This window comes from Opisthocomus hoazin, chromosome 7, assembly GCF_030867145.1.
Source record: "Opisthocomus hoazin isolate bOpiHoa1 chromosome 7, bOpiHoa1.hap1, whole genome shotgun sequence".
Lineage (NCBI taxonomy): Eukaryota > Metazoa > Chordata > Aves > Opisthocomiformes > Opisthocomidae > Opisthocomus > Opisthocomus hoazin.
The window spans coordinates 70,902,828-70,917,094 of record NC_134420.1 but is presented as its reverse complement, the minus strand read 5'-3'; the positions used below and the strand labels follow the sequence as shown (position 1 = coordinate 70,917,094).

Below are 14,267 nucleotides of genomic sequence, written 5' to 3'. Positions count from 1 at the left end.
GGATTCAGCCACGTGCATTGCTCCTTCAGTGCAAGGGTGCACAAACACGGAATTTTCCTTTCTCCAGCACCTACTAGAGCATGCAGCCACTTTTGGGGAGCAGATTCACTGGCGAAGGGGTTCAGCCCCAGTTTGCCTCAAACCCATCACATCTCCCTCCCTTACCGCCTCCTGACAGACACCTCAGCACATCTCTTACCCACCTTCGCGCCTCCCTGTCCGCAGAGCAACGGGGACTGGAAATTGCTGCAAAGGTACCAGTGTCACTTGTTCCCCGACGCACGAGCTGTGCACGGATCAGGCATTTGACATCCCTTCACTGTGCCCACAAATAAACACACTTTACACCTTTATTTATGCTCTACAAAGCATTTGATTCTGCTCAGTATACACAGAATGTTAGGGGCTGGAGGGGACCTCTGTGGGTCACCCAGCCCAACCCCCTGCCCAAGCAGGGTCACCCAGAGCAGGCTGCACAGCACCGCGTCCAGGCGGGGCTGGAATATCTCCAGAGAAGGAGACTCCACAGCCTCCCTGGGCAGCCTGGGCCAGGGCTCCGTCACCCTCAGAGGGAAGAAGTTCTTCCTCATCTTCAGCTGGAGCTTCCTCTGCTTCAGTTTGTGCCCGTTGCCCCTTGTCCTGTCGCTGGGCACCACTGGAAAGAGTCTGGCCCTGTCTTCCTGACACCCACCCTTAAGACATTTTTAGGCATTTCTAAGGTCCCCTCTCAGCCTTCTCTTCTCCAGGCTGAACAAGCCCAGCTCCCTCAGCCTCTCCTTGCAGGAGAGATGCTCCAGTCCCCTCATCATCCTCGTAGCCCTATTTCTTGTCTTCTTGCAAACGCTTGTGCTTGGGGTATATTTTCCCCCATCTCTCTTTCTGGACAGCTTGCCCAGCCCTTGGCTATCATGGAAATCAAATCTGCAGGGGAAATCGATAGCCCAAAACACAAATCCTGCCCTGCCAGCGCTCACAGGGTTAAACCAGCCCATCCATCCATCCATCCATCCATCCATCCATCCATCCATCCATCCATCCATCCATCCATCCATCCATCAATCTATCCATCCATCTGCCCAGCCAGCCAGCCAGCCAGCCACCCATCCATCCACCTGCCCACCCACCGATCCGTCCATCCATCCATCCATCCATCCATCGATCCACTGATCCATCTGACCATCCATCCGTCCATCCGTCCCTCCATCCACCCATCGCCCACCCACCCCTCCCCACGCACTGCCCCCCCAAATCCCCAGCGCACCGTTTACCGCTGAGCGCGTCGACGTGCAAAACCCCAAAAAACGCCAAAAAAACCCCGAAACAACAATTTATTTAAATCCCCTTTCTGGCCGAGCGCCGTTTCCCGGGGCAGAGCCGCCCCCCGGTGCCCCCCCCGCCCTGCCGTTACCCCGCAGCCCACTAGATGGAGGCTTCCCCCCGCGGGACTCCCGCAGCGGGCGGGGGGGGGGGGGGGGTGGGCCGCGAACTCGGGGTGCAGGCTCTGCCCCGGCCCCCCCCCCCGCCCTCAGCACCCCCGGTTCCCCGGGGGGGGTGGAACGAGGAGTGGGGGGCGGGGGGGGGGGGGGGGGCGGGGGGAGCCACGCGGGGTTGCCAGGGTTCGCCCGGCTTTCGCAACCCCCCCCCGCCCCCCCGAATGACGTCACCGCTATGCAAATGACGGCGCGTGGGGAGCGGGGGCTTGGCGCGCCGCTGGGCTCAGTCTCGCGCCGCGGAGCCGCCGCCGCCGCTGCTCGCGTTGCTCCCCCGCCCCCCCCTCCCTTCTTCTTCCCCCCCCCTCCCCCTTTCCCCGCCATGGCGCGGCCCCCCCCGCGCCCCGGGGCCGCCAGCAGCCAGGTGAGTGCTTCCGCCAGGAGGGGGGAACTTTTTTTTTGGGGGGGGAGGGATGGGGGGGGCTGCTCCCCCTCTTTTAGCTGCGCTTTGCTGCAGCGGGGACACCCCCGGGGGCCGGGTGCGTGTGGGGGGGGTGCATATCCCCCCCCAAATACGGGTGCTGGATGCACGGGGGGGTTGCTTATTCGCCCCCACCCCGGGGGGGTTGCTTATCTCGGGGTGCTGGGTGCAGTGCGGGGGGGTGGCGGCTTATCCCCCCCCGCCCCCCTTTCGGGTGCTGGGTGCGTGGGAGCGGTGTTTATCCCCCCCCCCCCCGGTGTGTTTATCCCCCCCCCCCGGGTGTTTATCCCCCCCCCCCCCCATGTGTTTACCCCCCCCGGGGTGTGCTGGGGGTTCGCTTGCATCCCCCAGGGTGGGGGGTCGGGGATCTGCTCCTCTTCCTCGGAGGAGGAGGAGGCAGCGGGGCCGCGGGGCCCGGGCCGCTGCGTGCCGGGGGCCGAGGGCGAGCCTTCCTCCTCCTCCTCCTCCTCCCCCCCCCGCTGAACCCCCCCACCCCTCTCTTCCAGGTGTGAGGCCCCGTCGCTCCCGCCCGCCGCCGCCGCAGCCTCGCCGGGGCAGCCCTGACGCGGGGCTTTTTCCTTTTTTTTTTGGCTATTTTTATTTCCCCCCCCCCCCCCTTTTTTTTTTAAACTCCCCCCCCCCGCCCCCCCCCGCCCCGAGAATCCAGCGCTGCGCCGGAGCCAGAAGAGAAGGGAGCAAAACCCAACCCAGGCCGAAAGCTGCGTCCGAAACCGAACCCAACCTGCTCATCGCCGCGGAGAATTTTTTTTTATTTTCATTTTTTTTTAATTTTTTTTTCTTTTAATTCTCATTTTTCCACCCTGACGTGAGACGCAGGGGAGGCAGCGGCGTCGGGGCAGGGAGGCTCTCCCCGGGTATTTATTTTCCTCCCCTGGCAGAGGTGCCTCCTCATCATCACCATGATGTTTCGAGACCAGGTCGGCGTCTTGGCCGGTTGGTTCAAGGGCTGGAACGAGTGCGAGCAGACGGTCGCGCTGCTCTCGCTGCTGAAACGCCTCAGCCGGACCCAGGCGCGCTTCCTCCAGCTCTGCCTCGAGCACTCCCTGGCCGACTGCGCCGAGCTCCACGTCCTCGAAGGCGAAGCCAACAACCCCGGTGAGTCGGGCGCTCGCTTGGCCGCGGACCTCGGGCGACGCTCCCACGCAGGCACAATTTAAAATAATCATAAAATAACATAAATCACCCAAGCGGAGAGGGAGCTCGGGGAGCCAGGGCTCCCCGGCTCGATGCCGTCAGCAGCTCCTCGCGTTTTATTTTGCAAACGGTTGATTTCGGGTTGATTTTATTTTTTCGCAGCCAGCTACTCCGGTCCGTGGCGTGGTGTCACTACGGTAGCGTGGGGTGGTTTTTTTTCCTCCTCCTCCTCCTCCCCCCCCTTCCTCATTCCATGCAGTTTCCTGTGAAATAAGTAAGTCAGGTCACGTAGAGTCTGGATTTTCTGGGCTTCTTTTGGACGGCGGGGCTTGCTTTGCCTTCTGCAGCGTGCAGGAGCAGCGCGTCGCTGCCCGAGATAAACTCAGAGCTGCTGTTCTCTTATTTTCTGAAGGTCTGAGCGGCTGGGTTATCCTTTTTTTTTTAAATTTTTTTCAGTTCCTATTTCATCATTCGGATCCCGTTCGGACGCGTATTTTCCCCGCAGCTCTGAATCCCCCCCTCGCGTTTCAGCGGAGCTCTGGGAAAACACGAGTAGACCGATTTACGCGCGGGATGCGTGGCGGCGAGATTTACGCCCCCCGTTCCGAGTTACTCCAACTCCGTGGAAGTAACGGGGGTGAGAGGGGGACGGAGAACGGCGGCGTGTGGCCGTGCTTGGTTTACGGACGTGTGTGCGTTCCCAAGCGCGGGTGCGCGCAGGGGCGCGAGCTGCTTTGAGCGGAGTTTCTGGAATAGGGGATCACAGCATGGTGGGGGTTGGCAGGGACCTCTGTGGGTCACCCAGCCCAACCCCCTGCCCAAGCAGGGTCACCCAGAGCAGGCTGCACAGCACCGCGTCCAGGCGGGGCTGGAATATCTCCAGAGAAGGAGACTCCACAGCCTCCCTGGGCAGCCTAAGCCTGGATATGAGTGGGGAGGGTGAAATCTCGCCAAGTTGCATAGCTTGGTTTCCCCAACCTCTCAAAAAAAACCTCCAAAAAACAAAAAAAAAACCCAAAAGCGAAGCAAACCCCTCACAGCTGCGGAGCATCCTTTTGGTTTAAGACCCCGGGAGCGCTGGCTTTTCGGGCGGCGCGCGCAGAAGCGGTGCCGGGGAGCGTTTCGGGGTTCGGTGGGGAATCGGCCGGCTCCCCAGCAGAGCCCCCAGTGCGGACTGGGCTGGGCGGGAGGAAGGCCGGCTCCTTCTCCAGCTGTTCCCCATTAGAGCACCCAGCCGGCAGGATTTGGCAGCCGCCCGCGCTGCCATTTGATGACAAGGTCCAGCCCGACGCCGCGTCCGACCGAAGACGGCTTGAAGTCCCGCTGCAGGAAACCGAGCGCGGGGCTGCTCCTGCGCGAGGGGACGGGGGGCTGCTTGCGGGGGGAGCGAGCGACGCTGGAATTGGCCGTTCCCTTATATAGCTCGCAGGGATGAGCGGGAGGAATGCCGCCGAGGGCGTCCGGGCGCAACGCTGCGGGTTTTATAAACAGCTGAAGGGCCGAACCTCGTCCGTTTGGGTGGGGAGGCCCCGGGGGGGGAGCGCGCTCGCTGGGCTCGGCTGCTCCGGGGTGGGCGCGCGGCCGCCCGCGCAGGCGTGAGCCGTCTATTTTTAATTTTGAGTCGTTTAGCAGCGTCGCGGTTTTGCGTTCAGACTGGGTTTGGCGGTAGCTGCGTCCCCACGGTTGGTGAAGCCGTTGGGGGGGGGGGACATGATTTACCTTCTGACCGCAGAGATGGGGGATTACGAAGGAAAATGGCGTTTCTGAGGTCTTCCCTGGCGCGACGTCTGCGCGGCGGCGTTGGCTCGGTGTCAGCCGAGGTGTGAATCGGGGGCTTGGACCCTTCCCACCTCTACTCGTGCGAGCGATCCCGGCTCGCCCCTCTGTCATCCCGTTGACCTCGCTCGGCGCGAGGGTTTCTCCTGCGAGCGGGGCTTGGCGTCCAGCCTCCCACCCGTCCCTTCCTGCGCTCCCCGGGCGTTTCTTCCAAAGATCAGCCATTCCTCCAGGGCATTTGTAACTCCCATAGCAAAACCCGGAGCCGCTGAGTCCCTCTTCCTGGCCACGCACCGCTCCGTACAGCTTTCCCGTGGGATGGACGTACCCACACGTTCTGCAGAGCAGGTTGTGCTCTTCTCCGAGCCAGGCGGTCCTGTTGCAGTGGAGGGAAGGGTGGCCAAGGTTTGCAACCAAGAACTGTTGGGAAATGGCTTCTAGTTGCCAGAGTTAATGCTGCCTTCTTCCGAAAACCACCTGTATTTTTTTAAACCGCCCCATTTTCTAACCTGGCGCTTGTCACTTGGCTGGCAGTGGAACCACAACAGGTTCTTCTGAAGAGCAGCGTCGTCAGCTCACCTTGCTGTTACTCTTTACTCTTTGAATCCCGTTGTTTGCAGAACTAATTTGGGCTCAGTTCCCTCCCAGGCTGGGGCTGAGGTGGCTCCTGGTGTGTTTTCCTGCTGGTTGCTGGCTTGGGAGTGGTGGCTCCCTGCTTGTAGGTGCCCCACCAGTGTCCTTGTTGACGTTGGGGACGTGGCAATGGCAGTGTGTAAGGGACCGCAGGGTGACGGGGTTGCACAACCGGAATGGGACCTAGGAGTCGGCTGTTGAGACGTGGGGTGGTCACCTTCGATGAAGCATGGGTGAAATCCTCTGTCTGGCAAGGGATGTCACCATGACTCAAGCAACGCGGGTCTGAATGCAACACGCTGATCCGCTGTGCCGGAGCAAGTGTCCGAATTGACTTAAACAGTGGGCCCCCATGAGAAGAGAGTTGTTTTGAACGGGCAGGACCTGCCGCTGGCCTCAACCCTGTTGGGGAGGTGGAAAAACCTGAACATTATCCCTAGTTCGTGGCCGTTAGGTGGAGGTGGCAGCCCTGCTGCGTTCCTTGGTGGATGGGCACCATCCTTGGTAATATCATCACCGGCAACTGAAATCAGGAGGGAGCCCAAAGAGAGACCTGCGCGTGAGGTCCTCGCTGGCTGGTGGAGCTACATCCATGAGCCTTCAGGTGTGGGGACCAGGGAAACTCTTCTCAACAAGGGTGTCCAGGTTGTTTCTTGCATGGAAGACTCCAAATGAGAGGTCTGCTGTACGGGGGGTGAGATGGGGAAACCTCAAGGAAGAAAAAGACCTCTTTATAACTTGTTAATTGACGTGGAGAAGCAAGTATATTTAGTTTGAAGGAGTTCTATCTGATTTTCATTCCAAGTGTAAGGGTATTTTTGATAAAGACAGCCAGGCCCTCCTCATTAGGACTGCGAACCCAACGTGGCTCTGCTGCCTTGACCCTCAAAAAGTCCTGAGGAGCCTCCTGCTCTTTGGATACCTGCTCAGGCATAGAGGGGTGGATATAGCCCCGTCACCCGCCTCAGAGAGGTGCCTTGCAAAAAGCCACTCTGGTGTCTCGGGTCACGCTGGAGATGTGGTGACTACATGTGGCGCAGGGGCTGCGAGACCACCTGCAATCCCTAATGCCTTGAGAGGTATTGCTTGATTGTAAAGGTAAATCAGGCATTAGAAGCAAGCACGGAAGGAAGTCTATACGTTTCTTCACTGGTTGTGATTGATTGTCCTACGTGGTGGCCATGGGTAGCCGCACAGAGCTTTAATGGTTTAACTGGTGAAGAACGTGGGTTGCTGCTAATTCAGTTTGAGGGCGAATGGCTTGGCCTGCCGTTCGTGGAGAAGAATATAGAAACCATATTATCCGTGCACAGAAATAGAAGTTTCAGGTATTACACAGCGCTATTTAAAAGCCTGCTATAACTTCCTTCCTTCCTTCCAGCCTGGCCTGGCTGGGCGGCTTTGGTCCCAGCTGCTCAGAGCCGTCAGGACGCGGCGACCTCCTCCGAGCCACCAGCAAAGGTCAGGCAGGAGCGGAGCGGGACCCGCAGTGCTCGAGACACCCAGGGGTGCTGGGTCCGGCCAGTCTGTGGGGTGCAGACCCCATGAGGAGATGGGTGGCTGCTGTGTCCACGAAACGTGGTCTGTAGGCTTTTGGCACTGAGCGCAGGATGTGCTTCTGCTCCCACCTTCTTGGGACGATGGCCCAAGAAGTGGGACTGAGTGGGTTTGGGTGTTTTCTTACTGGAGTAGTCCCACATCCCATCCCACCAGCTCCAGCTTTGGAGCTGCCGTGGCTTCCTCACTTCTTCGGTTGCTGCTGGCCAGCGGAGATGCCAGAAGGTTCCTGTGAGTCCTCCAGGCATCCGCACGCCCACCCGCACTGATGGCAGTGACAGTTTTGGCCGAGCAGCTTTCTCCACCCTGTGCACAGGACATTAGCTGCTTCCCACATGAAGGCCAAAATCTTTATTTCATTCTGGCAGGCTGTCGAGTATCGCAGTGAGAGCGTCAGAATGACCTGGATCTCTCGTCCTGCGAAGGCCTGGCCGGAGGAAAAGACAAGGCTTGCAGGGAACGGCGATGTCTTTAATTAGACCGAGTGATGCAGCTGGAAAAAATGGCCAAGCACGAAGGTGCGCCGGCTCAAAGGAGGGCTTGTGTGGTTGTGGTATTTTTTTTTTCCCCCCCCAGCTGTACGAGCTGGTCTATTAAAAGGTATGACACGTTCCTGCAGCCCTCGCCTCTTCTGTCCTTAGTTCGTGGTGGCTCCGGCCCTACGACTGTTGCCGTGGGCACAGACAAACTCCCATCTCGCCCCCAGTGACCCCCCACTGATGGAAAACCAGCCTGAAGATGATTCTCTATCGATTTATTTATTTATGTATAATTTTCCTCGGCTCGCCGTTGCGTTGCGATGCCGAGCTCTAGTTGAAGCACCCTTGGGCTGCGCGAGAGCATCGCTGGGCTGTCCCGTGGGGGAGACCGGAGGGGCTGAGCGGGCGTCACGGGAGGAGGACGGGGCGAGGAGTGAAGCCCCCTGCTTGGTGCAGGGGGGTGAGCAGCCCTGCCGGCTCTGCTCATGAGAAATCATGAGCTGGGACGCTTAAATGGAGAGGTCTGCTGGGAAGCTGGACGCTGGCGTCTTCTAATCCGCCTGCTGTTGCTTGAGCTGCTGCCATGCATCCTGCCTAGGTTTCGTTTGCAAACCTGAGGGCTGAAAGCTCTCTGTGATGGGTTTTTTTGAGAAAAGTGAGGGGAAGGCAATCACAGAATCACGGAATGGTGGGGGTTGGCACAGACCTCTGTGGGTCACCCAGTGCAACCCCCCTGCCGAAGCAGGGTCACCCAGAGCAGGCTGCACAGCACCGCATCCAGGCGGGGCTGGAATATCTCCAGAGAAGGAGACTCCACAGCCTCCCTGGGCAGCCTGGGCCAGGGCTCCGTCACCCTCAGAGGGAAGAAGTTCTTCCTCATCTTCAGCTGGAACTTCCTCGGCTTCAGTTTGTGCCCATTGCCCCTTGTCCTGTCGCTGGGCACCACTGGAAAGAGTCTGGCCCCATCCTCCTGACACCCACCCTGCAGATATTTGTAGGCATTTCTAAGGTCCCCTCTCAGCCTTCTCTTCTCCAGGCTGAACAAGCCCAGCTCCCTCAGCCTCTCCTCACAGGAGAGATGCTCCTGTCCCCTCATCATCCTCGTAGCCCTCCGCTGGACTCTCTCCAGTAGCTCCTCATCTTTCTTGAACTGGCAGCGCAGCGTAAGCCAGGGGCTTTGAGCACGGCCACACGGCCGCTGTTCTCTTGCAATCCAAAGGTATTTTTGTTTTTAAAGGCGCTTTTCGGAGTGGCTGTGGGAAGCACCGCAGGGCAGTGTTTGGCTCGCGCCAGCCATGGCTGGAGGCAGGTTGGTAGCACAGCGTGCGAAATGCTCCCCATCACGTTGATGGGACCTGGAAGAGATGCCCGTGGGCTTGTGCTGAGCTCTCCTGTAGCTTCTCCCGTTTGCTTCAAAACACCTTCCCTCGCGGCTTCTGGCACACGTCCCGTGCGGTCGGAGAAGGAGGGAGAAGCTCGCTGTGGCTCGCTGCCGAAGCACCGGCAGCACGAGTGGCGAGAGGCTGTGCCTGCTGCGGGAAATGTTTTTTTTTTTGGGTGGTAGCAATGCCTAAAATGGGGCAGGGGGAGAAAAAAAATAATGAGCACAGCCTGATTTGCTGCCCTGAGCATCGTGCTGGCGCAAGCAGGTCTGCCCACAGGTGGGCTGCTCTCCCCCTTTCCATACTTTTTTCCATACTTTTCCATACTTTCCAGTGTCCTCTGGCCGCTTTGTCGTATAATGCCTGGCTCGGTGAGGGGCCTGCTCTCGGGGCTAGTTCCCCAGTGACTGCAGCTGGGAAAAATCCCACCGCCGAAGCGCGTGTGAAAGATGCAGAGAAGCACTTCGTGCATCGTCGCGGACCTGAGCAGGAGGTCTCTGCCTGGTCTGGCTTCTTGTCCCATGATTTCAGTCCAAGTGCCGCCCCGCTGTGTAGATATCACAGAATCCCAGCATGGCAGGGATTGGCAGGGACCTCTGTGGGTCACCCAGTCCAACCCCCTGCCAAAGCAGGGTCACCCAGAGCAGGCTGCACAGCACCGCGTCCAGGCGGGGCTGGAATATCTCCAGAGAAGGAGACTCCACAGCCTCCCTGGGCAGCCTGGGCCAGGGCTCCGTCACCCTCAGAGGGAAGAAGTTCTTCCTCATCTTCAGATGGAAAATATATCGTGTGTTTACGCTTGGAAGAGTGTTTGAGGTTAAGTTCTGCCCGCAACAGTGGGTGTAGGGAGGGTGGACGTGGAGGGGAGGAGCGGTGCGGGACATTGCTGGTGAGGTATGGCAGTCTTCAACCCGTCAAGGTGTGGACTGATGGGAGAGGTCAAGGACAGCTTCGGCTCAGGAGCTGAAGAAGAACCACCTGTAGAGCCATCAGTTAAAATAATCTAGTTTCCAAATACACTTATCCTCAAATGAGATTAAACAGATGAATGGGGATAGTGCTCTGCTCGGAGCCTGGGCCGTTGCTGGTGGGTGGTCGTCTGCGTGGTTACGTCCTTCGGCGTGGTAGACCTCGGCGTCCGAGCGGAGCCACGTGCCTGTCTCGCCATTTATATTTCACACATTTGCATTTGGGCTGGTTGCCTTCAGCACGGTCGATGCTCCGGTCAGGCAGAGTTTGCTGCAGAGTTTCCTTGAAGATGAAGGTTTCTGCGGACCAGGTGGATCACGGTGCGAATTCCCATCTTCTTACAATTTCTCAAGCTTTGGCCTTTCTTTTTTTGATCCTCCGTCAAAAGACACCTTTTTTAATTTGTGGCCCAGGAAAGCAATTTTTTTACCAAACTGGGAGTTACGTTTGCAATCAGCAGGAGTAACTGAAATAGTAATTAGCGTGAACGCTTGCTTTATTTTAAGATGCGTTGGTCAGTGCTTTAGCTCTCCAGCTTCGTGCTCGTGTCTAATGTCACCGTGGAGAACTGTTTGGAGAAAGGGCACCCCTTGCACTGCCGCTGCGGCCAAAGCCTGGGCTCGGAGCCGGCAGCTCTGCGGGGTTGGACCCAGCGGATCGTGGGGAAGCTGGTGCGTGGCAGCGGCTGCTGGGCTGAGTTTCGGGGTTCTACCTGGTCGCCCCAGTCTTCTCCCCGCTTCTTGTGTGGTGCCGAGGGAGTGCCGGAGCCCACAGCAAAGCAGAATTCATGGTGTTTGAAACCCTTTCTGTCTGCAGAAACCCAGGAGTGGGGCTTGGCACCAAGGGTTGCAGCTTTAGTGAACCCTCAGAGAATCGTGTCTGCACGTAGATACACCTCTGTGCACGTGCCCTTTGTATTTTCTTTCTATTTTCACTGAACAAACAGCAGCATTAGGGTTTTTTACTAACTCTTGGTTATCCAAGAGCTGCTAAGGGATCTAAAAGATGCTACAAGAGGCTGCAGGCCCTGGTGCAGAGGGTGCACGGGCTCGCACGCTCACCCCTTTTCTCTTAAAAATGGCTGTATTTACCTTTGCAGTGCTCTGGTCCTAAGCAGGAGACCCAGAGGTTTGCAGAGGTCACCGATGAGCAAGAGTTTGGCAATGGCGAACGGCCAAGCCAGTGGCTTTCCGTCTTGGTCCCAGTAACTAGAAATAAAGTTGAGGTTGGAGCGAGCCCATCTGTTCCTGACTTCCCGCCTGCGCACTGCTTCCTCTTCCACAGCGGACGTGCGAAGTGGAGGGGCAGGGTCTCATCAAAACAAGGTTGGGATGGTTTGGGCATTGGAGAAGGTGATACTGGCCCTTCTTTGGAAGGGGTTTTGTGGGCGGAGGGAGTCATGTTTCTGGCATGGGGTGTTGCAGGCTGGGGTTCTTCTCCCGGAGCAGAGTGCTCGGGACGGTCTCACCCATTGCATGATGGCTGTGAATTTCGGTCTGTGCCAATTCTGGGTGATGAGCAGATGACCTGGGAGTGCTGGTGGACAACAGGTTGACCATAAGCCAGCAGTGTGCCCTGGCTGCCAAGAAGGCCAATGGGATCCTGGGGTGCATCAAGAATAGTGTGGCCAGCAGGACGAGGGAGGTTCTCCTCCCCCTCTGCTCTGCCCTGGTGAGGCCCCATCTGCAGTGCTGTGTCCAGTGCTGGGCTCCCCAGTTCAAGAAAGATGAGAGAGTCCAGCGGAGGGCTACGAGGATGAGGAGGGGACCGGAGCATCTCTCCTACGAGGAAAGGCTGAGGGAGCTGGGTTGTTTAGCCTGGAGAAGAGAAGGCTGCAAGGGGACCTTAGAAATGCCTCTAAATATCTGCAGGGTGGGTGTCAGGAGGACGGGGCCAGACTCTTTCCAGTGGTGCCCAGTGACAGGACAAGGGGCAACGGGCACAAACTGAAGCAGAGGAAGTTCCAGCTGAAGATGAGGAAGAACTTCTTCCCTCTGAGGGTGACGGAGCCCTGGCCCAGGCTGTCCAGGGAGGTTGTGGAGTCTCCTTCTCTGGAGATATTCCAGCCCCGCCTGGACGCGGTGCTGTGCAGCCTGCTCTGGGTGACCCTGCTTGGGCAGGGGGTTGGACTGGGTGACCCACAGAGGTCCCTTCCAACCCCCACCATATTTTGATTCTGTGATTCTGTGTCTTTTTCTGATGGGGCTCCGTGCTTGCAGAGCTGTGCGAGGCTTCGCGGGGCTCCTGGCTGGCGTCAGCGGAGGCTCCGCTCGCTGATGGGGTCTGTGGACTCCTGATCTCCGAGTTGAGACTGGGGAGGTAACCATGTGGTTTGCTGCTGCGCTTCATAGACTTTGCAGGGCGTTTGCGGTGCTTGAGCTGTAGTGCACAAACCTTCTGATATTACATAAAAGCAATTCACTGGGCAAAAAAAGCTTTTTCTCCTGTGTGTGGTACCGTGCTTGACCAACCTCATGGTCATTTTCTGTTGTCAGCGTGGGACTATCTGTTCGGCAGCTACGGATGGCTGGTGCCGGTGGCTCCGTGGCACCAAGGGCTGAGCCAGCTCCTGCCGCAGTCCCTGCGAGCCTGCCCTGGCATTTGCAGGAGCTGGACGCAGCCCAGCGCCTTGAGCTGTCGTGCCCAAAGACGTTATTTTACTTAAAGTAACGTTAATATTGTGTCGTCTGCGGGGTTCGGCAGCTCTGCCGCGCTCTTCGCTCTCAGCGAGGCAGCCCTGGAGTAGAAGCACAGGGTGCTTTAAAAAGCTTCTCTTCTGTTACTCATCCTGGAGAGTAATTCATTCCAGATTTCTCTTTTTTTTTTTTTTTTTTTTAATTTTTTTTTGGTAAAACTGATTTCAGACAAACCCCAAACCTGCCCTTGCCTTTGCCAGGTCGCTCTCCTGCTCCTTGCCTGCGCAGTTGCCTGGTGGGCTGTGGGCAGGTGCTGAGTTGGGAGCTTTAATTGGTGTTGTGAGAAGTAATGGAGTGGGTGGATAAAACAGGGTTTGACCAGGTTTAGCTGGAAACATTTTAAAATTCACTTTCCATGCCACTGCGTGTTTTTTTTTATTTTTCTCTCGTTTCTGTGTTTTCAAAGAAGAAAAAACCCCCGGCATCGCAGATTCCCTCTGCTTGTCCGCAGGTTTTTGTTATTGTTCCCTTCTCTCTGTCCTCCGTCCGCAGTGGGAAGTGAAGAAGGAAGAAAATTGGGAGAGAAACGTGGAGGAAAAAAACCCGCAGCTTTTGTTGTGGAGAAACTTGGCTGGTGTGACCTTTGCAAGCAGAATGTCGCGTCTCCGCAGCGGCTGGGGTCGACGTTCGTGCGTTTCCCTGCTTTTCCTAGTTTTCCTGTTGGAATATTCCCCTTGGAATATTAAATTGCCCATGGGGTCAGCTTGGTTCTGGGTAGCTTTTTCTTTTTTTTTAAATCTTACCATTCCAAAGAAGTGGATTATTAAAAATATATATATATTTAATACAAAGTCCCCAGGCTGTTTCCCTCCAGATAAAGCGAACGTAGATGAAATGTTGAGTTCTAAGTACCTGAGTGACCTTTTAAGATAAGAGTTGTTATTGACTGGAGGTATAATGTTAAACTGATAAGGATTCTTTTAAAAAGAGGAGGGAAAAAAACCCAAAAAAGAACATACCCTGCAGTAACCATAACAACTTACTCATCGGCGCACAGCTCCTTGTGACGCTGGGTTGGGGTCTCGAGGGCGGCCCCGTGGGGATCCCATCCCACAGCCCCTCTGGGGGACCCGGGGAACGTCCCTGGAGCTTCGGGTGGGCGCTGCGAGGGATGCCCAAGGTCACTTTGCTCCCGATGCCGTCGGCCCCTGAGTTTTTATCATCTGTAGGCGATTTTAGCTGGATAGCCAGGCTGGGGCTGGGTCCGGCGCTGGTGAGTCTGGTGCTGCGGGCTTGGGTGTGTTGAGAGGGATGGGTGCGAGGGGAGGAGGTGCTGGGAGTGGGAGGGATGCTTTTTGGATATCGAAGGAGGATGCTTTTGGTGGTCCTTGCTTAAGAAACGAGGTTACCGTTGAGCGAACCCTTGGAGCCCCGCTGGGAACCACGTCCCATCTCTGCGTCAGGTGCCAGCTCCCGTTTTGGGTTATTGTAGCAGAGTTCGGAGTCTGATGTGAACCCACACGTGCTGAAAGCCTTCCTGCGCCCAGCTTGGTGCGTTTGCACGTGCTGCTGCTGGCGATGCTGTCGGCTTAGAGCAGAATTCACGCTTTTGCCGCGGGCTTGGTTACCTTCTGTCGTCAGGGGTTGCCACTGAGATTATGAGAGCTAAAGAAAACCGACCGTGAGCAACTGATTTTTCTTAGCGCCTGCTTTTCTTCTTCCTCCGCCATCCCTTTGCGCTTGCGTTACCTGCCTGCCGTGGGTTCCTG

General features: G+C 57.3%; 1 protein-coding gene across 4 annotated transcripts in view; it reads left to right on the top strand.

Moving 5' to 3' along the window:
- The first annotated feature begins 1,772 nt into the window (after positions 1–1,772).
- The window catches only part of SAMD4A (sterile alpha motif domain containing 4A), a 120,258-nt gene continuing 107,763 nt past the window's right edge, over positions 1,773–14,267 (top strand). For all 4 annotated transcript variants that reach the window (XM_075427107.1, XM_075427105.1, XM_075427106.1 and 1 more), the window contains exons 1-2: positions 1,773–1,854; positions 2,418–3,027. In XM_075427107.1, the coding sequence (XP_075283222.1) occupies positions 2,832–3,027 (196 nt within the window). In that variant the 5' untranslated portion in view covers positions 1,773–1,854; positions 2,418–2,831. The remainder of the gene's footprint in view (positions 1,855–2,417; positions 3,028–14,267) is intronic.